Source organism: Eschrichtius robustus, chromosome 7 (genome assembly GCF_028021215.1).
Source record: "Eschrichtius robustus isolate mEscRob2 chromosome 7, mEscRob2.pri, whole genome shotgun sequence".
In the NCBI taxonomy this organism is placed as follows: Eukaryota; Metazoa; Chordata; class Mammalia; order Artiodactyla; family Eschrichtiidae; genus Eschrichtius; species Eschrichtius robustus.
This window is the reverse complement of record NC_090830.1, coordinates 73,657,553-73,682,111: the sequence shown is the minus strand read 5'-3', so window position 1 is coordinate 73,682,111 and position 24,559 is coordinate 73,657,553. Positions and strand designations below refer to the sequence as shown.

General features: G+C 34.6%; 1 protein-coding gene and 1 non-coding gene across 8 annotated transcripts in view; one reads left to right on the top strand and one right to left on the bottom strand.

Moving 5' to 3' along the window:
* The window catches only part of HERC4 (HECT and RLD domain containing E3 ubiquitin protein ligase 4), a 130,605-nt gene that overhangs the window by 8,190 nt on the left and 97,856 nt on the right, over nt 1-24,559 (top strand). For all 7 annotated transcript variants that reach the window (XM_068547663.1, XM_068547665.1, XM_068547661.1 and 4 more), the window contains one exon: nt 17,927-18,086. In XM_068547663.1, the coding sequence (XP_068403764.1) occupies nt 17,927-18,086 (160 nt within the window). The remainder of the gene's footprint in view (nt 1-17,926; nt 18,087-24,559) is intronic.
* Nucleotides 15,298-15,401, bottom strand: LOC137767910 (U6 spliceosomal RNA). Its single transcript, XR_011074601.1, has one exon. It is a non-coding gene; the product is annotated as a U6 spliceosomal RNA (small nuclear RNA).

Genomic DNA, 24,559 nt, shown 5'->3' with positions numbered 1-24,559 from the left:
GGCAAGAAGCTGAAACAGTTTGGATAGAATCAGAACTCAAACCCTAGTTTTATATTACACATTTTGTGATCTCTGAGCATAAACTTTCCCTTACACAAAGATCTGTAAAATGAAAATACAGGCATTATATTTATTGAAGTAAACTGATGTGTAAGTGGATCCTTGCAGTTCAAACCCATCTTGTTCAAGGGTCAGCTGTATTTTCCATCCACGTGTTGGTTGAATGCTGAGATGCGGAACTCACGGATAAGGAGGGCCGACTGTATTCTTTGGGTTGCATGTCCCCGATATGTCATATGAGTGTAGCACTGTTGTTAAAGCTCATTTCTCACAAACCCCATGTATTTTTAAAATTGCTTTGAAGAAATAAATCAAGTCTCACTTCATAGATATTAAGATTTCCTAGGCGGTAAGGCATATCAGCTACTTGGGATACATATTAAAACTAATAGAGAAAATGTATTCAGCCATTGTTATAGGGTTTCTTTGGACTAGGATTGTGTTAAGTGAGTAGAAAAGTGGGAAACATTAATAAAGAATCCATATTAAAAAGTCCATGGTTTATCTTGTTTCAGCTTCTATGGCTTTTTTTTTTCCCCATGCTGATGGAACTTAAAAGGCAATAATTATTTTTATATCTTAATGAATTGTTGTGATTACTTTATCTGCTAGAAAAATCTGTGCTGTGTACAGTTGTATTACTGGAGTTAATTTTGTTAAAAGGGAAATTTCTTGAATTTTGGTGGCTTTCTTTAAACCATAATATTTTATTTACCTGGAATTACTCTTTTTTCTTCAGTTCTAGTATGGCAGAATTTTATTTTAGCTTTTCTTGGCCATAAGGAAAACATTCTGTAATTCTTTAGTAATGTGTTTTTCACGTTATTTTAAAATACCTTATTTCTTTATTAATATCTAAGTTTAGTTTCATTTTATTCCTTTGCTGGGTGTCATACTATTCTGAAATAACACATTTTTAGTTTTTCATAGTTTTATTACATATTCTTTTTTTGAAACTTATTTATTTTTATTTTTGGCTACGTTGGGTCTTCGTTTCTGCATGAGGGCTTTCTTTAGCTGCGGTGAGTGGGGGCTACTCTTCGTTGCAGTGCACGGGCTTCTCATTGTGGTGGCTTCTGTTGCTGTGGAGCACTGGCTCTAGGCACACGGACTTCAGTAGTTGTGGCTTGGGGGCTCTAGAGCGCAGGCTCAGTAGTTGTGGCACACGGGCTTAGTTGCTCCACGACATGTGAAATCTTCCCAGACCAGGGCTTGAACCCGTGTCCCCTGCATTGGCAGGCGGATTCTTAACCACTGCGCCACCAGGGAAGTCCCTTATTACATATTCTTGGGAGGGGAATCAGGAAATATAGGGAAAATAAAAATCAACCATAATGCCATCATGCACAGATAAATACTGCTGTCATTTGACAGTTTTTCTATACTCATATATGTTTCTGATTATGGACTGGGAATATGTTCTTCTTTCTCAACTTTTCTTTTCAGTAATAATTGAATAACACTTTAGTAAATATTTCCCCATGGTTTTAAAATACTGTTTAGGGATATTTTAATGATTATTTAACCTTTCATCATTAAAAAAAAAATTATTTATTTTATTTATATTTGCTGCATTGGGTCTTCGTTGCTGCACCCGGGCGTTCTCTAGTTGCAGCGAGCGGGGGCTACTCTTCGTTGCAGTGCGCGGGCTTCTCGTTGCGGTGGCTTCTCTTGTTGCGGAGCACGGGCTCTAGGCGGGCGGGCTTCAGTAGTTGTGGCGCGTGGGCTCTAGAGCGCAGGCTCAGTAGTTGTGGCTCGTGGGCTCTAGAGCGCAGGCTCAGTAGTTATGGCTTGCGGGCTCTAGAGTGCTGGCTCAGTAGTTGTGGCACATGGGCTTTGTTGCTCCGCAGCATGTGGGATCTTCCTGGACCAGGGCTCGAACCTGTGTCCCCTGCATTGGCAGGCAGATTCTTAACCACTGCGCCACCAGGGAAGTCCCCAAGGAAACAAAGGTTTTGAAATCATAAGATGCAGTCACATAGAAGTTCTTGATTTCACTAATAGCTGAAATAATTGTAACTATAAATTGTATATGTGCTGGTATGTAGGCAAGAGCCCCTGGGAAATGTGCCCTCTGAGAGAATGATGTTGCTTCTGTGAAAGAGAAATGCAAGTGAGGAAGGGATAGGGTAAGGCTAAAAGAGACCCTAAGGAGCAGAATTAGGAGTTTCTGAAGACGATTGGAGGAAAGTTTAGGTGCTTTACCTATAAGTTCTAGAATCTAAAAAATAAAACAAACTAGTGAAGATAACAAAAAAGAAACAGAGGTACAGAGCACAAACTAGTGGTTACAGGTGAGGAGAGGGAAGGAAGGAGGGGCAAGATAGGGGTAGGGAATTAAGAGGCACTACTATGTATTAAGTAAATAAGCTATAAGGGTATATTGCGCAGCACAGGGAATGTAGCCAGTATTTTGTAACTATAAATGGAGTATAATCTTTAAAAATTGTGAATCACTATGTTGTACACTTGAAACTTAGATAATATTGTAAATCAACTACACCTCAATTAAAAAACAAAACTTAGTGGAAACGAGATTCAATTAGATGTCAACAATCAAAGCAAAGGCAGCATTTACAATACCAAGAAAAAGACAAAATGACTTAGGCGTAACCTAAGAAATGTGTGAGACATAATATGAAGAAGACTTGAAAGCACATATGAGGGATAGAAAAAACTTGAAAAATTGAAACCACATTTGTGGGTAGGAATACTCAACCTACATAGACCTGTCAGTTTCTCTAAAATTAATATCAGTTTGATATGATCCTAATAAAAATAGCAAGTGTATCCCCCCCCCCGACTCCAGGAACTCGACAAATGGATTCTCTAGTTCATATGGAAAAAATAAACCAATGTAGCCAGGAAAACTCTGAAAAACGAGAGCGAAATATATATATATATATATAAATAGATAGTAACATATTTTAATTTTAAAGCCTTGGTAGTTAAAACTGCCCCACAAATAAACATATTAAATAAAATAGAATAGAAAGACCAGACATAAACTTATAATCAACGGAGAAAAAAATTCAAGTGAGGGATAGTCAATAAATGATCTTCGTATAAGTAGGAGCATCATCTAGGGAATAAAAAAGTTGGATTAATACCTCACGCCATGTATGTATTGGATAAATTCCAAATGAATCACATATTTAAATGTAAAGGCTACAATGATAATTGTGCTCAAAGAAAACATGGACTAATTTTTTAAAAATTATTTTGGAGTCAGGGAATCCTTTCTGAATTGTGAAAAGATAAAGTAAACTGCATGGAAGTAAAAATAATTTTGCTATGTAGAAGTCACTGTAAAAGTTAAAAGACAAATAGGAAATATTTATGAATTTTAATATTTATATTGAAATCAAAATGCAAGTCTCCGAGATATAAAGCACTCCTAGAAATTGATGAGATAAGGAGAAGACAGTAGCAAAATGGGCAAAGGATAGGAAGAGGCACTTCACAGAAAAGGAAATACAAATGACTTTTAAATAGTGAATACTCTTCAGACTCATTCATACTAAGAGAAATGCAGAAGACTGTGTATGACTGGGGTACCATCTCTGTATAGTGAGGCTGTCAGTAAATAAGTGTTCATAGGTTGTTAGTGTAAATTGATAAACCCTTATGAGGGTTATTTTGCCAGCATATATCAGAATTACAAATGCACAAACCCTTTCTCCAAGAAGTCCCAAGAGTATAGCTCTTGATTTGATAGCTACGTTTGTACATATACAAAATGAGTGTTACTGCAACATTGTTTATAATAGCAAATATTAGAAACAATCTTACGACAGTCTGTTGGGAACTGGTAAAATAATTCAGTCAGTGTAATGCTATATAGTTATGAAGAGAATGAAGGAGTTTTTTGCATATTAATATAGAAAGAGCTCTAAAATAAATTAAGTAAAAAGAGCAAGGTGTAGAACATTGTGTATAAAGCTGTATTTTGGATTAAAAAAAAAGACAAATATACATTTGTATTCGCTTATAGACATATTAAGAAAAACCCTGGAAGAATATATCCAACTAATAATGGTATTTATTCTTGGTGCAGAGGTAAGATGAGGGGTGAGAACTAGACTGGTAGAAGACATGGATGATAGACACAGATTTTTCCCTACATGTATTTAAAATAAAATGTAGACATATTATCTGTTAATTTTTTAAAAATAAAAGGGTAGGCTCTGGAATTAGAGTGCTTGGATACAAATCCCGGCTCTTTCACTTCTTAGCTATGTTATCTTGGGCACATAGCTTAGTCTCTGTTAAGTATTCTTTTCTGTAAAATTAGGATAGTCATGCCAAGGGTGGTTGTAAGGGATTAAGTGAGATATCACATGAAGTGCAAAGAACAATGCCTGGCATGTGGTAAGTGCTCAATAAATGTTTTCTTAAAAGAAAAAAGCCATTAATGTTAGTGTGAGAATGTAATTTTAGGTAAGCCTTACACTGAAGTGGCTATATGCTGTTTCTATATGTTCCTTGAGATAGACAATACATATCTTTTCATTTACAACTGAAATTCAGGCATTTATTCAACAGAGAATGTCTACTTTGTCCTAGACATTGTGCTAACCATGAAAGTACTTCTTTATGTTTAGTCTTCAGTTACCTTGTTGGAGCTCATATTCAAAAATTACACCAAAATTTCCCGAAAATGTATGTTTGTTTTGTTTAGAGGTAATGTTATATCGGAGCAAGATATAAAATAAATTCGATTCCTTTACTGTTAGACTCTAAAGATATAGTAATAACAGAAAAAACATAGATGCCTTTTTTGTTCTTGTGAGAAGCACATAAATGATGGGAGTTAGATTCATCGTTTATTTTCAAAAGTTTATTTACTGAAGAGTAATTAATTAGAACATTTCTTGGTCCATTCAGGCTGCTACAACAAAATTACTATAGTCTGGGTGGTTTAAACAACAAACCTGTATTTCTCTCGGTTTTTGAGGCTGGGGAATCCAAGATCAAGGTGCTAGCAGATTTGTTACCTAGTGAGGACTTGCTTCTTGGTTCTTAGATGCCATCCTTTCATTGTGTCCTTATATGGTAGAAGGGTGAGGGAGCTGTCTAAGAAAGGGCACTAATCATGAGGGCTTCACCCTTATGACCTAATTACCTCCCAAAGCCCTACCTCCTAATACCATAACACTGGGGGCTAGAATTTCAGCATATGAATTTGGGGGAGGGGGGTGACACAAACATACAGTGTATAACAGAAGGTATAGTTTGTGTACTGATATTTTGAGGAACAGACACTTAAATTCTGCTTATTCATACTTTTAAACCTGCCCCTCCCAAAGTGATAAGTTGACCTTTAAATTTAAATTTTTAAATTTGTAAACTGTTCTAAGAATGTACATGTTGGATTTGTTGGATATGGTATGGTAAAGTCATTGTGGCCATAAAGGGAGGAGAGAATGTGGCTTGGAAGTTCATTATGCTCACTGGTTCCAGAGAGAGGAGGTCACTGCATGCCACACAGAGCTGCAGGGGAAGATACCAGGGTAGTCAGGAGGCAGAAAACAAGGGCTCAGGGGAGATTTTAGGGTTGTAGCCTTATTGAGGTTTTCCTGGGAAAGGCAAACTAGGCAGAATAAACAGTTTAGGATTGGCTAGTTTGATTAATTCCTCCAGGCTTTGGTCTATAGGGTTGGTTTCTTGTTTCCTGGTACCTGGCCCTGGGATGATTTAAGGTAAGGGAAATATGGGTTTGGTGTGTGAGAGTTAGATAAGGAGATAGTTGGTGGAATAAACTCTGGATTGGTCAGTTTGCATATGAAAGGCAGGTGTTGGTAGGCAAGTTGTTATCTTTAGGAATTATCTAGTCCTGGGAGGCTCCGACTCTTCTGGTGTCTATAAGCCCCTCCCCCCCACCATTCCTATGTCAGCATCAAGAATATAGAAAGTAAGAATATAGTTAATTGTCTCTGTGATGAATGAATGCCAAATATACTAAAAAGAATCTAAGAAAGCACAGAACAAAAATTCTGGCAGTATATTCTGAGGGTTCATTCTTGCTAGTCTTAAAAAGAAATTGAAGTAAAGCAGCTATTTGATTGATAGTATATTTATGTTGGAGTTTCCCCTTCAAAGCAGTTAATTTCAGCAGTTCCTAGCCATCAAGAAAGGACTGTTCTGAAGAAAAAATAATGTAAAGCCCCAAGTATTTATACAGTTTTAAGTATGTTTTGAAAATAGATTATTAAAACATAACCTTGTTGTTTAAGTATTATTAACAAAAGGACAACAGTTCAATCAATAGGGAAATGTTTATATATATATCCGTGAAGTAGGGATGATGGTATACCTGTCTCATGGTGTTATGAGGATTAAATGAGATTAAACAAAGGGCTTAGCACAGTGCCAGGCACATAATCGTCTTGTGTATGTTACCTGTATACCTGTACGTAGGTAAGAATGCATAAAAGGGATATGGGCTTGTAAACATATCTGTTATAAATAATTTTTTAATCTAGTTACATCTCCATATGAACATTATTGTGGGCTGTCAACCAAGACATGTAAGTTACTGTATGTTAAGTTTTGGTTTTATCAAAGAACTCATTAAAATGTTTTCATGACTATGAGTTGTACCATTCCAAATTCTTATTGGTAATTATTGGTGATAATTTTAGAGAATAAGCATTTTCATTAAATATTTTATGTTTTAGTTTTATTTAATTCTTAATTTTTTAGAATATATTTTATGATGATCATTATATGATTATATTAGACATCCTTTAAAAAGTGTCAGTAAACAATAATTTTACTTTAGGAATAGGGAAATAACATGCTGCCTTGAGTGAAGTAGCCATTTGGTTATTTGTTATCTCTATCACAAAATTAGCAATATGATTATTTAAAGTAAAAAAAAAAGCATTCTGAATTATTTATTGGTGTTATTCACTAATTCCAAGTGACTAATGTCTTCATCTTTTAAAAATTCAGCATTGTAAAATACATCAACTACACATTCACTTGTTCAATTAAACAATTAAAGAACCTAAAAGAAAAAAAACACTTGTAGATAATCAGTGTTGACAATTTAGTATTTATTTTTGCAGTCTTTTCTCTGCATATATATTGGGGCTGTATGTGACATATTTTTATACAAGAATGGAGTTACACAGTACCTTTTTAATTTCACAATATAGCATCTTGTGAACATTAAATTTCTAGAGATGGATATAAGTGAACTTTGCATTGCTCTAGTTGGAGTTTTGAGTTACTCAGAGAGAAGGGAAGAGGAAAATCTATATTTACAGCAACTAGTGAGGCATGGTAGGCAGAGGATTCTGGCTGGATTAAACATTTAGTAAGTAATTGATATGGAGCTGCTTTTTTGTTTTTTGGCTGCGTTGGGTCTTTGTTGCTGCACGCAGGCTTTCTCTAGTTGCGTCGAGTGGGGTATACTCTTAGTTGTGGTATATGGGCTTCTCATTGCGGTGGCTTCTCTTGTTGCAGAGCACGGGCTCTAGGCGCGTGGGCTTCGGTGGTTGTGGCTTACGGGCTCTAGAGTGCAGGCTCAGTAGTTGTGGTGCACGGGCTTAGTTGCTCCGCAGCATGTGGGAGCTTCCCAGACCAGGGCTCGAACCTGTGTCCCATGCATTGGCAGGCGGATTCTCAACCACTGCGCCACCAGGGAAGCCCTGAATTGTGTTTTTAAAAACTCTGAATTTTTCTTTGCTCATGGAAATACTGCTAGATATCATAAATAGGTTTTCAAACCAGTCTTTAAAACACATTATACCTAAGTGTAATACTCTGTCAATAATTATATTTAACTGAGCTTTATAGCATTTTCTGTAGAAAAATTCATTGGAGTTTTACATTTGGGTGTCAGAATTTATCTTCACGCATCACTTATCCTGGCTTGTTTAGCTCTCTTGCTTTGTTGGTTCCAGAAAGCTTAAGATAGATATTTGTGAGCAGCATTTAACTTAACTATGTATCACATTTGAAATATAAATAATACTTGACTATAGCCACTGTTTCCTAGAGAAGAAAATTTATCAGACCAGGTTAGTTATTTCCCTAGTATTTAGATTTGGAGAAACAAAGCACATTTGTTCCTGTGGGGTTTGGGGTCAGTTATAATTTGGGGACTGCCTATATCTAAAAAAAAAAAAATTCTTTTTTTCCCTGATTACCAAAATAGTACATTTCTATAACTTCTTAAAAGTTACAGAAATACATGATTTGAAAAGTGGAAGCCACTTTTTCCCTACATCCTAAAGATGACTACTACTATTTCTTTATATTTTCATATCTTTTATACCTGTATTAAAATACGTAATCTGTACACATATACATAAAGTTCTGTGGTTCTCTTTTTCATTTAACGTATTTTTATCTTTTCATGTTATACTGTATAGACATTCATTTTAATAGAAGCACCAGTTTCTATTACATGGATATTCCATAATTTATTTACCTACCTGTTACTGGAAGTCACGTTATTTCCTGTAGTTGTTGTTGTTGTTTCCCAGAAGGAAAGTTTCTGGGTCAGGGGACATGCATGTTTAGAATTGTAAAACGCATTGCCAACTTGCTCTTGCTCTCTAAAAAGCTTTTTTTTTTTTTTTTGAGCTTGTATTTTAAAGATCGTTTAGAGAAATGTGTCTTTTGCCAATTTTGTGTAAATTTTTTTTGCCATTTAAAAAGTTGTTTGGTATGGAATTAATGTAATTCGAACTAGAAACTTCTAAATTTCAAAATCAAGTTTATCTGTGATTGAATTATTCAGAATAAGTTATTTATTTCTGTGGATCACCTTTAAAACACAGATGGTAGTACTTGGGTAACTTGACAGGAATGTTTTGAACCCAAAAATATTTATTTAAGTGTATTTGTTTGCTAGGGCTGCCATAACAAAGTACCACAAACTGGGTGGCTTAAGTAACAGAAATGTATTGTTTCACAGTTCTGGAGGCTAGAAATCCAACATCAGGGTGTCCTCAGCGTTGGTTCGTTCTAAAGATTATGAAGGAAGGATCCATTCCAGGCCTGTCTCCTAGCTCCTGGTGGTTTGCAAGCAATCGTTCACATGCATTCTCTTTGTGTGCTTGTCTGTGACGATGTTTCCTCTTTTATTGGGACACAAGTCAAATTAAGGGCCTACCCTGCTCCGTGTGACCTCATCTTAACCAATTACATCCTTGATGGCCATTTTTCAAATAAGGTCACATTCTGGGGTACTGGGGATTAGGACTTTCAGCATATGAATTTGGGGGTAACCCAATTTATCCCATAACAACAAGGTTTTGAGATCTGTAGATGAAAGAGGATACAGGGTAATGATAATGTTTATATTTTCCTTCAAATAGCTGTTTTAGAATTTCGAATAAGATGCAACTTTTAAGAGATGCTAGTTGTGAATATGTTACTAATGGTGTGTCTGTCGTATTACCTTTATACCCAAAACACATTTTTTTTTACTGTTTACAAGGTTCGCAGAGCATGTTGTTACTGGTGATTATATCTTATTATCAGGTTAAAACCCGCTTAGCAAAAGACTTAATAGACCATCTTGTATATTTTGTGATTGGTTGTCTAGGAAGAAGTGTTTATGTGTACTGTTATTATTGATAAATCAGTCTGGGTCATAGTCAGTCAATACTCACAGAGCTTTTCATGGTCATTCCTGGACATGCACACATGCAGGGCAAAATACATGAGTCTCCCGATGTGTAGATTCCCAGCTGAGGTTCAACAAAGCACTGTTTTGCCTTCCTGTTACGTCCTTTTTGTGGTATATTTAGTGCCACATTTTTTGCATTTTTGTACTTTTTGTTGGTGATTTCAGTGTTTAAAATGGCCCCCAAGCATACTGCTGAGGTGCTATCTAGTGTTCCTAAGCACAAGAAGGCTATGATGTGTCGTAGAAAAAAATTCATTGAGGCATGAGTTTACAGTGCTGTTGGCTGTGAATTCAATGTTAATGAATCAACAATATAATTAAGATGTCTTTAAATGGAAATGCACATAACACAAGGTTATGAATTGATCATTTGATGAAATGTTGTGATCAGAGGCTTGTAGCAACCTAATCTTGTATTTTCCCTAGGGGCAGTCATTCAGTATTTGCTAAATAAGTATTTGTGGTGACTTTATGGAACATAACTACTGTGAATAACAAGAATTGATGTATTCCCAACTAGACTAAAATAAAAAGACTAAAATTTATAAGTGGAACAGTGATAGGGTTTCCTAGAAGGCTGGTGCAGTGGTGAAATAAATCATCATATGTAGCATTCTTTTCTTCATACATTGTGCAGAGTTTTGCATTATCTTTCAAGGAAGTGTGAAAGAAGTTTGGAGTCACTGTTTTTGTAGTTTTTATTTTTCTCCTTGTACCTTTCATTAACCACAGTTGAGAATGAAAAAAAAAATTTTTTTCTGTCCATAATGGCAAAGAGAAGAAAACTGACAGAGGAACATATTCATAATTATGAGACAAATCAGAAGGTGAATGTAGATACACTGCTGTATGGATGTGGTGAAATTGATCATGTAAGTGAACTCTTAAAGAATGAGTCTGGAGATGATATTCTACATGAATTTTCACAGACTCAGGAATTGGTGAACATATTTGTTAGATCCCAAAGGAAATAGGTTGTTCTTATTCAGTTACTTATTCAGATGGAAGGATTTTATCATGTAACATTTTACAGCAAGAACCTGGACCTAGTCTGTGTTGCTAAAAGGATGTGCAACCGTATTCTTTCTTTTATGATGTTTCTGCAGCAAAATTTATTTGATGCAGTTTGTTAGTGAACAAATGCTGAAGTCAGAGGTGGATACAGGGGTAATTGGGAGGAAATAAATGATGTAGAAATGAAAACCGTCATTAGGTTGAACATTTTAATTGGTTTTTTTTTTTTTTTTAAAGTAGACTTAAGTTTTTTTTTTTTAATTATTATTTATTTATTTATTTATTTATTGAGCTGTGTTGGGTCTTCGTTTCTGTGCGAGGGCTTTCTCTAGTTGCAGTGAGCGGGGGCCACTCTTCATTGCGGTGCGCAGGCCTCTCACTATCGTGGCCTCTCTTGTTGCGGAGCACAGGCTCCAGACGCGCAGGCTCAGCAGTTGTGGCTCACGGGCCTAGTTGCTCCGCGGCATGTGGGATCTTCCCAGACCAGGGCTCGAACCCGTGTCCCCTGCATTAGCAGGCAGATTCTCAACCACTGCGCCACCCGGGAAGCCCTTTAATTGGTTTTTACAAATCTAAAAATGACAACATTTTGTGTTTATGGAGCAAAGAAGATGGCCTTTTTCTCCTTAATAAAATGATGCACCATCAGTTTTCAAAAATATTGCATTTTAACAGTACAAGTGTAAGAAGAACCAGAAGTAATGATGAGCTAGGGCTTATTAGATTTGTATTTGGAATATATCTGCTGTCAGTATTTACAAGATGGATATGTTATATCTCTAGTTCTTTATCTTTTCTGTTTTTGCTCCTGTCTCTGAAAAATGTATTTTTTTCCTGCCTTTTTCAAGACAGTCTCCTCCACTTAAGTTTTCTTTGCTTTTTTGTGCCTCCCTAAACTAAATGTTCCTTTTTTTCTTTCCTTGAAGAGAAATGTTGTGAACCATAAATACTGATATGAATGAAGTGTTACTTTTCTCAAATTTTTTACATGAACGTTTTGAAGCATAAAGAAAAGTAGAAAGAATAGCACAGTGACCAACAGTTAACATTTTACCACGTGTTTTTATCTGTACGTATTTGTATTTTTTTTAAAAAGTACCTTATTTCTGAATTACAGTCAACTGTAAGGATCATGTGCTGTTATTAAACCTTTTCCAACAAGTTTAGCGTCATATGCTCATAATTCTAACATCTTCTTGTAGCTCCCATTTATCAAAGGAATCAATTGTTTTTTTTTTTTTTAGGAAATTTTCTTTTTTTAAAAATTAATTTATTTTTGGCTACATTGTGTCTTCATTGCTGCATGCAGGCTTTCTCTAGTTGTGGCGAGCGGGGGGCTACTCTTTGTTGCAGTGCGCAGGCTTCTCATTGCGATGGCTTCTCTTTGTTGCGGAGCACGGGCTCTAGGCGTGTGGGGCTTCAGTAGATGTGATGCGCAGGCTCAGTAATTGTGGCTCGCGGGCTCTAGAGCGCAGGCTCAGTGGTTGTGACGCATGGGCTTAGTTGCCCCGCGGCATGTGGGATCTTCCTGGACCAGGGATCGAACCCGTGTCCCCTGCATTGGCAGGCAGATTCTTAACCACTGCACCACCAGGGAAGCCCCTCAGTTGTTTTTTTTTTTTTTTTTTTCTCAGTTGTTTTTTAATGGGCTTTCTTGACAAGTTTTTCTTTTGTTTTCTGTCCTCTTCCATATATATCCATACTCAACCTAAATTAAAGTGAATTTAATCCCCACTTAACCCTCCCTTTTCTGTGTTCGTTGGCCTTGAAAGGCAAATGTAGCTTGGTGATTAAAACTTTGAGTTAGCATAATACCTGGTACATAGTAAACACTCAACAAATCTTAGCTGTTAGGTTTGGTATGAATTCTGTTTTGTTTTTTTCTCTTTCTCATACAGGGCATCATTAAGCCAGGTTTTCTAGTGAATTTTTTGGTTTGTTTTGCTGGGTTCATTTATTCCCCCTTCTTTCTTGCTTATCATTGACTCCTTTTTGCAAGCCACCTCGTTTCGAGCATTCATCCAGAATTTGACCTGGATGTGAAATGTCTCAATATAACATCGATCTAACTTTCTAGCATACTGGGGGGAAACAGTTGAGGTTTTTCATTTTAATTAGCCATTTGGAAAAAATAAGTAGTTTTTAATAATTGTACAGAGAACTTATCAGTTTGTATATTTGTTGTCTGAAAAGCCTGTATTAAGTAGTAGTCCCAAGACATATGTTATTATGTTTCTTTAATAATATATTTCTCAGTAGTTATTCATTGTCAAAATAGGTATCTTAGTAATTTGATGGGGCTCAAATTCTGAAAGAACCAAAATTATTTATCTTGAGTTTTTAGTATGTAGAAAAAAAAGTAAAGAATCCAGTTCAGTTTTAAAGTGAAAACAATGGTTTTTATACATTGCTTTAACTATTTTCTCTAATGTTCTATTTACTTTTTAAAATAATTTTAATTTTAATTTGGAATAGATAATATATTCACATGGTTCAAAAATCAAAATAATATAAATACACATTGAGAAGGTTTGCTCTTACACTTGACCGCCCTATTTCCCCTTCTACCCGCATCCCCTGTAGGCAACTATGTTTATTAGTTTTTTGTTTATCTTTTCAAAGTTTCTTTATGTAAATGTAAGCAAATATGAATATATATTCATATTCTTTCCTCTTCCTTACACAAAAAATAGCAAATTGTGTACATTATTCCACGTCTTGATTTTCTTTCCTACTTTGATAACATACCCTTGAGATCTTTCCATATCAGCATGTAGCATTTCCTCTGTATTTATGTTTTCAGAGCATAGTATCCCAGTGTGTGGATGGAATCCTTTATTGATGGATACTTGGAATATTTCCAGTCTTTTGTTATTATATACAGTACTGCAAACACGTAAATACACACCCATTCACACACACGCACATATGTTTTTGTACTCTACCCTCCTAGGTTCTCCAGCTGGGGCTTGTCTAGACAAAGGACAGATTAACAAGGAGAAAAACAAAACAAGTTTATTGCCTTGCGTTTACATGCAGGAGCACTCAGTAATGAGTAACTTAAGGTGGTAGTAGAACATGGGCTTATATAGCATCTTAACAAAAGAACAATAAATAGAGAAGTAACAAGACGAAAAGGACTTTGAGTTTCTGGGGTGGCAAATTTTGGGAAGGTAGATATGTGGGGGAACTTAGATAAGGGCTAGTTAGTAAAGTTTGTTACGTAGTTTCTGCTGGTGCTGTCCCTGAGCTGATAAAGGTCTAGAGTTGCCTCCAGTGATTAACTCTTGTCCTTCCTGGTAGAGAGGGAAGGCGGGACACTTTTACAAATTTATGTCCTGCTTTTAGGCACATAGGAGAGCAGAGAGCTTTTCTTCTTAGTGTCCTTCAGGTCAAAGCAGTCCTTATGCCAAAGTGGCATATTTTGGGTTGGCATATTCTGCTGCCCTTTAGTACTTAGATGTATCTGCAGGGTATGGAATTGCTGGATCCAAAAGGTAATTGCATATGTTTTGTTAGGTTTTGCCACATTCTTTTGCAAAAAGGTGGTTCTGTTTTGTACTTTCACTATCAATATACAAAAGTGCCTTATCCCCCAACAGATTGTTATCAAACTTATGGATTTTTATGAGATGAAAAATGTTATCTTGGTGTGTGTGTATTTATAAATAAACTTTTTTTAATTAATAAACTTTTTAAGAGCAGTTTAAAGTTCACAGCAAAATTGAGCAGAAAGTACAGAGTTCCCATACACTCTATACTACACGTATACAACCTCCCCCACTATCTGCAGCCTGTACCACAGTGGTACATTTATTACCATTAATGAACCTGCATTGACACATCATTGTCATCCAGAGTCCATAGTTTACATTAGCATTCACTCTGTGTTGTACATTCAGTGGGTTTTGATGACTGCATAATGATACTTAGTATTGTACAGAATAGTAATAATATCGTACAGAATAGTTTCACTACCCTAAAAATCCCCTCTGCTCTGCCTGTTCATCCCTCCCTCCCTCTAACCCCAAGCAACCACTAATCTTTTTACTGTCTCCAAAGTTTTGCCTTTTCCAGAATGTCAAATGGTTGGATCGTACATTTTGTAGCCTTTTCAGATTGGCTTCTTTCACTTAGTTTCACACATTTTAGTTTCCTCCATGTGTTTTGTGGCTTGATAGCTCATTTCTTTTTAGCACTGAATAATATTCCACTGTCTGGATATACCACAGTTTATCCATTCACTTACTGAAGGACATTTTGATTGCTTCCAAGTTTTGGCAATTATGAATAAAGATGCTATAAACATCTGTGTGCACGTTTTTCTGTGGACATAAGTTTTCAACTCCTTTGAGTAAATACGAAAGCACAATTCCTGGATCATATAATGGTATGGTTTGTTTTGTAAGAAACTACCAAACTGTCTTCCAAGGTGTCTGTATCATTTTGCATGCCCATTAGCAATGAATGAGAGTTATTGTTGCTCTGTATCCTTACCAGTGTTTGGTTTTGTCAGTGTTTTGGGTTTTGGCCATTTTTTTTTTTTTTGATACTTTAGGCACTTTTTTATTGAAAAAAATATGGAACGCTTCACGAATTTGCGTGTCATCCCTGCACGGGGCCATGCTAATCTTCTCTGTATCGTTCCAATTTTAGTATATGTGCTGCCGAAGCGAACCATTTTAATAGGTTTATAGTGGTATCTCATTTAAATTTGCAGTTCCCTGTTGATATATGATGTACAACATGCCTTCATATGGTTATTTGCCATCTTTATGTCTTCTTGGTGTGGTGTCGGCTCACGTCTTTTGCACTGTTTTTTTTAATTGGGTTGTTTATTTTCTTATTGTTGAGTTTTAAGAGGGTGGTTTTTTTTTGGTTTTTTTTTTTTGTGGATAACAGTCCTTTATTAGATGTGTCTTTTGCAGATATTTTCTCCCAGTCAGTGCGTTGTCTTCTCATTCCTTTGATAAACTTTTATAATTAAGTATGCAAAATAAAAGTGTATGGCTTTATGAATTTTCTAAGTGAACGTATTATTGGCTTCTCAGTGCAGTTTGAATTTTCATTTCTCTCATCAGTGAAGTTGAACATCTTTTCATAGGATTAAGAGCCATTTCTGTTTCTTCTTTGTGTGAACTATCAGTTCACATCTTTTGCCCATTTTTCATTGAATTACTGCTCTCCCCCACCCCGGCCCCAGTTAGTCTTTAAATATTAGGGAGGTTATTTCTTTATTTGACATGAATAACGTTTTTCCTGTTTTTTTTTTTTAATCAGTCTTTTCACTTTGCTTTTAGTTTGTTTTGCTGTATTTGAAGAAATGATTTGAATTTTCTCTAATGGGTACATGGAATCTCTTCCTCTTTTCCTTACCTACATAGCTTAGTGTCACTGTCTTCCAGAATTCTTCTTAGTATCTTTCAGGGCTTTAAAAAGTATCTCATGTTCCCCTGGTACCTTTTGTATGTCTTTACCTTCACATTTAATAACAATCCTTATCTCGCTTGTTTTTCTATAGACTGTAAACTCCTTGAGGACTAGAACTCTGTTTTATTTATCTCTGTGTGTCCAGTGCTTGGAGCACACATGGTATACAATAAATATTAGTGTTTGGTATGCATGATTGTTTCTTTGTTGCTTGGATTTTTGGTGCCTTTGATTTTACAGCCATTGCTATCTAATTTAAGTACTCTTCATATATTATTGTTGAACCAACCAGTCTTATTCATCCTTCTTGTCATCCTTTCATTTCTGCTCTTTACTACATTTCCTTTGAGGATAGTTTTGGAGAGATATTGACTCATTTCAGGGGCCTCTGTGAAAGACTAACAGTTCTTTTGTGCATTTTACTTCTTTCTTCGTAATTAAGATTTATGGGATGCTTTGATGTAAATAAATGATGCCATACTATTAAGTCCTTTTTCTTTTTTTTTTTTTGGTGGGGGGAGGCAATGTGTTATATATGTTTTGTTTTTATATGTTTCTACAATATAATTTTATAAGAACATATATACAAAATATACACAAAAAGTGAGAGATTAGTATAGTGAACTTCCATGTACTATTCATCAACTTTACGAGTTATTAACTTGTAGTACTTTAAGGTAAGTACTTAATATATCATTAGAGTTATACAGATTCCTGAAGGCCGTCTAAGGGCTGACCTCCCACCCCAAAATGCAGAATAAGTAACCCAGATACAATTTGAATTTCTCTGTACATAGGGATTCAAACTTCTTTCATGTAATCTGCTTTATTATTGAACAACTGCATTTGTACATTGATCTAAAATGTGCTTCTGAAGAAACCCTGATTCAGTTTTAACAGCTCTGCAACAAGAGACTTTCAGTTAATGAAGACATAGCTTTCTTATTAGGCTAAAGAAGGTTAATTTTTTTAAAAAAAGGTTAATTTTAAATGGTGTCTTAAAAAAACTTGTAGTGTACTAGTAAAAAAAAAAACTGATAGACAATGCACATCTTAAAGAGACTAAGGAAGCAATTTCACTTTCTTTACTGATTTGTCAGTGGCTATTGACTGTCTTATGAAGGGCCAATATTTTAAATTAATTTCTGGTTAAAAGCTTGGACATATTTTAACCATATGTGGAATTTTTTTGTCTTTGATGTTAAAAGTAGCAGCCCATAAACTGATATCTATTTGTTATGGTCACATTGCCTTTCAGTTCTCTCCTCAGCGTATCTAGTAGATGCTTTATTTATGAGATCTGTAAATAATTTGTTTCCTGTCAGAAATTGCTAATTCAGATTATTTCCTTAATTTCAGGATCACTCCATAGTAGTATCCGTTTGGTAATGTATATGTCAGTTATGATTTTATTGTTAAAAAACAGCTGAGTTATTTAAATGGTTCCCTTTCAGCTGGACTCCTTTCTTTTATTGGTAATGGCTTTGAATGAAGAGCACTTTAGGAGAGAATCTTTATAAACCCTTAATTTCTTTCCCCAAATGTTAAAGTCACTTAGTATTCTGAGTTGATTATGCCCTATGACATATCTCTGTATTTACCACAGTGAGAATTTTGTATGGAACATATTTGTTAGGTTTTTGAGAATAACTGAAGTTATACTTAGTCTGTATTTCAGCATTTCCTTAGCTTTTTTGTACAAGATGAAGACTATTTTATTCTTCTTGGGAGTTTAAAACTAGAATGTAATGTCTCTCTTCTTGATTTCTGTAGAGCAGGTTGTTGCGCTGGATGCCCAAAATATCGTAGCTGTTTCGTGTGGAGAAGCTCATACATTAGCACTAAACGACAAGGGCCAGGTGTATGCTTGGGGTCTCGATTCTGATGGACAACTTGGCCTGCTAGGATCAGAGGAATGTATCAGAGTACCCAGGTAACGAAGGTGACCGACAAGAGGTCTTTAACAATCTTTTGTAATAAATTTGCTATCTAAATTATCCTGCTTACTACTGGGCATTTAAGAGTTGACACCGAATTACTTCTCCCCTTTGAGTTCTTAAGGCATTTACTAGGTAGGTTCTTGCCTTTAATTTGGATCGAGTGCTGTTTTTTATATACTCCGTATTTCCCCAAATTATTTATGTTTGTAAAGAAAAGGGGTAGGGAATGCATACTTTATTATAAATTTTCTCTCACTAAAAATTTTAAGTGGGTTAAGACTAATTTAAACCATTAATTATACTATCTTGAGTACCTCAGCTACTGAAATATTTATTAAATATTGGTTGTTTGCATGGTTCTTTTGTTTTTTTAGTCTTTATTGTTGTTATTGAATATAGAAGTCCCACATGCTTAAAATGTAGAAAGAATAAGTCACTTTCTATGTTTTTACATAGCAGTGACCACAATTTAATTTATGCTAACCACTAATTCATCATAGAATTATTTCAAAATTTAAAAATAAGCAATGCTTCATCAATGTTGTAGTCTTACAGGTTTATATAGGACATAACCATTGCTGTAATATTAAAAACTGTAAGCGTGAACATAAAGATTTAAAGAAGAGTATCCAGTTCTTTTAGACATATAATTAATACACTAACTCATGCTTAGTGTTTAAAATTATACAAATTCTTGCCTCCTTAAACTCTTGTTTTTTGTTTTCTTTTTTCCCCCTAGTATTAGTTATAGGGACAAAAGAGAACCCTCCAGGGAACCAAGGTATTACACTAATTTTAGATATATTCCAGCTAGCATTTTTTGTAATATACACATATAGATATTTTGTTTTTAATTTAACATTGATAATGTTTGTTTTGGTTTAAGAAGTAGATGTAACTATTAGGATAAGAAAATGGATCACAGGAACTAATATATTTCAGAACAGGAGGGAATTCCCTGGTGGTCCAGTGGTTAAGACTCCACCCTTTCACTGCTGCGGGCTTGGGTTCAATCCCTGGTCGGGTAACTAAGATCCCACAAGCTGCGCAGTGCAAAAAAAACAAAACAAAAAACAAAAAAACAGAACAGGAGCTCTTATCGTTAGAAATGAGTTTTTTTAAATAAAAAGCCCATAACCTTCCTCCATATATATATGTATGTCTGTTTAAAAACTTAAAGTATACATTTGAAGTATTTGCTTTGTTTTAGCATAGTAAAGCGTTTTTTCATCTTTTGTTTGACATTTTATGTTTGTTCTAGTAATGAACTGTCTTTTGAGACTTTTGGATACACACATTAACATGTTTTGTTTATTGAACTTGTAACCAAATTCCACAAAACTCCCCAAACAAATTTCTTCCCCTTTGTTTCTTCTGCAGTAGCAATTAAATAACACACTTCCCATTATGCTTTTAGTGCCTCTTAATGATGGTGCTGTTGGGAGAGAAATTTTTTTCTTTAAGCTAAGTAAATTGAATTTTTTTAGTCATTTCAGTTTCGATTTCTTTTAGAAAATGTTAATTTGCAGCCAAATGGCTGTTGGCTACAAAATACAAAGCATTCATAGGAACAGAGTGATCTCACATTTGTCATATTGTCTACTGATTTTATTTCCTTCCACAAGTAATTGTTGTAGAATGGGATTTTTTATTTAAGATTTTTAAGAACTTTGTGTTTTTAGGATTGAAGAGAGACTTACATGTTAGATTTTCTAAGTCAGTATTTTCAAAACCATGATTCACAGCAAGGCTGTCTAGTTTCTCTATTTTTACTCCACTTAATTCTCTTAATTCTCATACTTAGTTTTTTTTTTTTTTTTCTGTTCAGTTCTGGTATAAGAGATTTCAGTCAGTAATCCATAGATGATTAGTAAATGGAGAGAAAGGTAATTATAAGGAGAAGAGTTTATTATATAACGATTTATTTGAAGGTTGCCCAATAATTCTGTATTTGTGACTTTACTGTTTATGAACCTGGATGGGGACCTGTAAGAGATCTTGAGTCCTTTGGTTTAAACTTCTCTGTTCGTGTATTTACTGAACATCTATATTAATTTTAAGCTGTGTATTAAGGCATCTTTCCTGTTCAGTCTTCTCAGTTTTTCATGGACTCATCTGATTTGTTGTGACATATATATATCATTTTTACTGATACTTTCATGTCTTAAAGGGCAATTTAGTATTTCAGTAGAAATATATTTTTATGAAAGACCACCATTGATTTTTTTTCTTTTTAAATCTCAGCACCAAATCATTTTTTAGATGCAAGGCTTTTTCTAGGTGCTTAGAGATCTCAGCCAGCTTTGTAACTTTCACATACATTTTGAATAAAATGTGTAGAGTATAGGAGGAAACTCAGACATATGTGAATAGGTTTTTAAAAATTAGTGTTTATGATTTTCATAAGAATGATCAGAAAAGTGAATATTCATATTAGGCTGTATTTTCTTGAGAACAAAACCCATTTTTATGTTAATAGATGAGAGTATGTAAATTAAGCAACACTTTAATTTTAAAGATGAATGTAAAATTAATAATAAATAGATTATATTTGAAACTCTTACTCTTTGATAATCTTTTCCTACTTCTGATTTTGTTTTGTTTTGAAATCATTATTTCTTGGGGAAAGACAAATTATTCAATATTAGTGGTCTCTGTGGACCTGCATTTCTGGCTAGTCATTTCTTTTTATATGTAGGATATATGTTATACCTTTATTTTAAAAAAAGTTAATCTGATTTTACTATCTTTTAGTTTAATGTAAATAGAAAAACAATTGTTGGCAATAAGGTTGTAGTTTATTTTTTAAAGTTCTGTTTGTTTTTGGACTTTGTAAGAAAAAATTATGACAGGATGGTATAATATGATGATTCTTGTGAGAACAGCGATTTCTGGGCTACAGGAACTAATTAAACATGTTTGAATTGTCACCTTGGTCAAAAATAAAATTTATTTTCTTGATTGAACTTCTAAAAGCATATTACAGGGAATTCCCTGGCAGTCCAGTGGTTAGGAGTTGGCGCTTTCACTGCCATGGCCCGGGTTTTTGATCCTGGTCGGGGAACTAAGATCCTGCAAGCCATGTGGCACTGCCCACCCACCCCCACCCCCGCCAAAAAAAAGAAGTTTATTACAATTTCTGCCTAATATTAGCATCTGAGAGTGCAGAACATTTCAGATTAAAAAGAAATTTTAAAAAAAATTAGAAGAGTTTTTAATGGTAGAGACTAGATCAGTTGTTAGCCTAAATTTTTCAAAATCAAAGAGTTGGTGCTAAGACTTTTCTCAAATCAGTAAGAAAGTTGTGGCTTAATTGAAAAATAGAAAATTGTTGATTATGTTTTACTGACAAAATATATTTTTAAAACCACTTTATTGAGGTATGATTGGCGTACAAAAAGCTGTACTTAATGTATACACCTTGATGAGTTTGGAATTGGCAAAATATTTAATGCTTTAGTTGTTCAACTTCTTGATTATATAATATAAACTTTTCACTAGTCCTTGTTAACAGTTGTTAAAGAGTTTTACCTTAACAGACAATTGGAAATGCCTGGTTTTTGTCTATATTGCCACTGTACATTAAGTTTGAAAAATGTAACAACACAACAGTACACATATTCAACAGTATATGTTTTGACTTCAAGACTTCCTAAGGGAGAGGTGTATAAATCTTATTTCCAGGTTTATTAACTGTTTTCTTACAAATTTCAAACATGTTTCAAAATTCAGTAAAGAAATTATTCTTTTTCTTTTTTTTGTGGTGAAGGAAAGTGTAGCATTTATTGCAAGGTGACAAGCAAGGAGAACGGGCAGCTAATGCTCAAAAGACCCAAACTTCCTAATGGTTTTTAGGGATGGGTTTTTAAAGACAAAGTGAGGATGAGGGTCATGGGGAATGTGATCAGTTCATGCAATCTTCTGATTGGTGTATGGTGAGGTAACCAGGTGAGGTCACAGAGATTGATCACATTATCAGTCTTCAGGCTCCAGCCAGTCTGGGGGCTACGTGCTCATGGGCATCATTCTCTGTCTGGTTGGGGTCTGGTTTCTGTAAAACAACTTCTTCCAAGGAACTGAAATCACTTGATTCCACACATTCAAAGGCAAATGGCAAATACACCGGGCCATTTCTACATCCAAAAAGTCATGGCAGTAATTTGCAGAAAAGTCATCCAGATTATTGCAAGTTTTTTTTTTTTTTTTCCATTGCAAGTTTTGATTGAGCCCATTATGTTGCTAACACTGTTTGAGCTTATTTCCTGAGAGAAGAGGCCACATCACATCATACAGACCACATGAGGAGCAGCAAGTGTGGTCAGGAGGCAGAACAGGAAGGCGAAATTATTCTTTTCTTTACAATGAATAATTTTAAATGTCATAGCCATTTAAAAATGTTTGACAAGAACTCTAAACTTTAGGGAGTTATTTTAAATTTATAAGCAGTTATAAAATGTTTACCCAAGACATCTGAATTCTGATTTTCTTTTCATAGTTCTGATTAATTAGGAATCTTCATGTATGTGTGTATATATATTTTTTATTTACAAAATTTATTCTGGCTATTTTACTTTCCTGTTAACTGCATTTGAATCCTTTTAAAAATTGAAAACCAGAAAACATTTACATTATCTTTTTTACTCATTGGGGATTATTTTTGATTAATTCTATAAAATTTTGTTGCATTAAGAATTTTCTAATTTGTCTCTTTAGGAAAAATGGAACATTGTAAAGTTGTTTTACTATTCACAAGTATTTTTGTTTCTTTTTTAAATTCCTGAAAGCTTAAAAAAACCAAAACAAAACAAGAAAGCATATCCTCTCCTCTTCCCCACCCCCCCAACAATCTTCAGTGTATTCAGTCTCCATAGAGATGAAAGGAGAAGTTTTTTTCCTTTAAAACAGTAATGCCACAGAAGAATATCTTCACTTGTCTCTGTAGCAGACATGGCTAAAGAAATTAGCATTTATGTTATATTCTAAGCCGTATGATAATATTTTGGTAATGAGAATCACTTTCTGTAAATTGCTATGCAAATTTAGAAGTTTTTTGGAAGCAAATTTTATGAATAGTTTAATACTAAAGCCTCAAAGAAGTTGCAGATTCACTTATCCTCTACCAGTGTATACCTCACATACTTTTTTTTTTCCCCATATTTTTTGCCAGGCACTATGGTAGGTCTATGGATTCCATGGGTATAAGATAATAATAGTCCATCCTCACAGAGCTTATTGTTTGGCAGAGTATACTAATAATAATTAAATGAATACGTACACCAGTAATTAGTAGAGTTAAATGCTGTGAAGGAAAAAAACATAGGGTGCTATGAGAATGTAGAATTTTAAAAGATTTTACTTAGTCTTGCAAATTGGACTTGATATTTGGAACAATTGGTTTTTAAAAATATTTAATACAGTTCACTAGTCAGTGATATATGATATGTCTAATATGCATAAGCAGTAACAGTAAATGTTTAGTAAGTTCAGCACAGTTGTACATATCCGTGTATTTTTTATTCCTGTTTTTGCATTGCCAGTGTTTGATTTTGCTAACTGCAAAAAAAAAAAAAATGACCTTTTGCTATATTTGAATATCTGAAGGTACATTGGACCCTGTTAACTTGTTGGATTCTGCTAAATTTAGCAGTACAACTCTCAAGCTTTGTAGGACATAAATCCACTAAATAAAATTATTTTTAATACAACAATGTGGAATTAGAGTAACTCTCTTTTTTCCCACTCAAAATTTGGTTTGCTGAAGCTGCCTCCTGAAAATCATGGGTATCAACACTCTGGTCAGAACTTGCTCCGGACTCTCATATGGCAGAATCAGGTCAGGTGGCAGTATCAGGTAAAGGGAAATAAGAAACATAATATATTTCCACACCCCCTTTTTTCTTAGAAACATTCATTCAGGAAAAACAGAATGACCAAGTGAAGGGGAGCTATAGAAAGAAAACCTGGGATGGTTGATGCACATAGTTTCTTGATTTTTGTAACGTTTTAACAGTTATCCTTTAAAATTACGTTGCAGTTAAGGAAAAATCAGAAATCGGGGGAAAAAAGAAACTATAAAAAATATAAGAAACATGAGATGGCAGAAATATGACTGAACACATCACTGATCATAATACATACGAGTTGATTAAATTTCTCTAGTAAAGAATTAAATTTAATATCACTGATTTAGATGCAAAGCAAAAGGATAGTCCAAAAGGGGAATAGGTTTCATAATTTGTGAATTGGTAGCACCACATGATAGGAATCCGTGTTGGTTCTTAAGGAACCTGACAGAGGAGAACATATAATAAACTAGACCAAACACCAATTTTCGACAAATTGGATCATGTACATTTGTTTTACAAATATATTGCCAAGTTTCATACTTTAAAGATTTTTCAAATTTTGATAATAATAACATCTGCATCATAAAAGCACTGAGGAGCTTCCCTGGTGGCACAGTGGC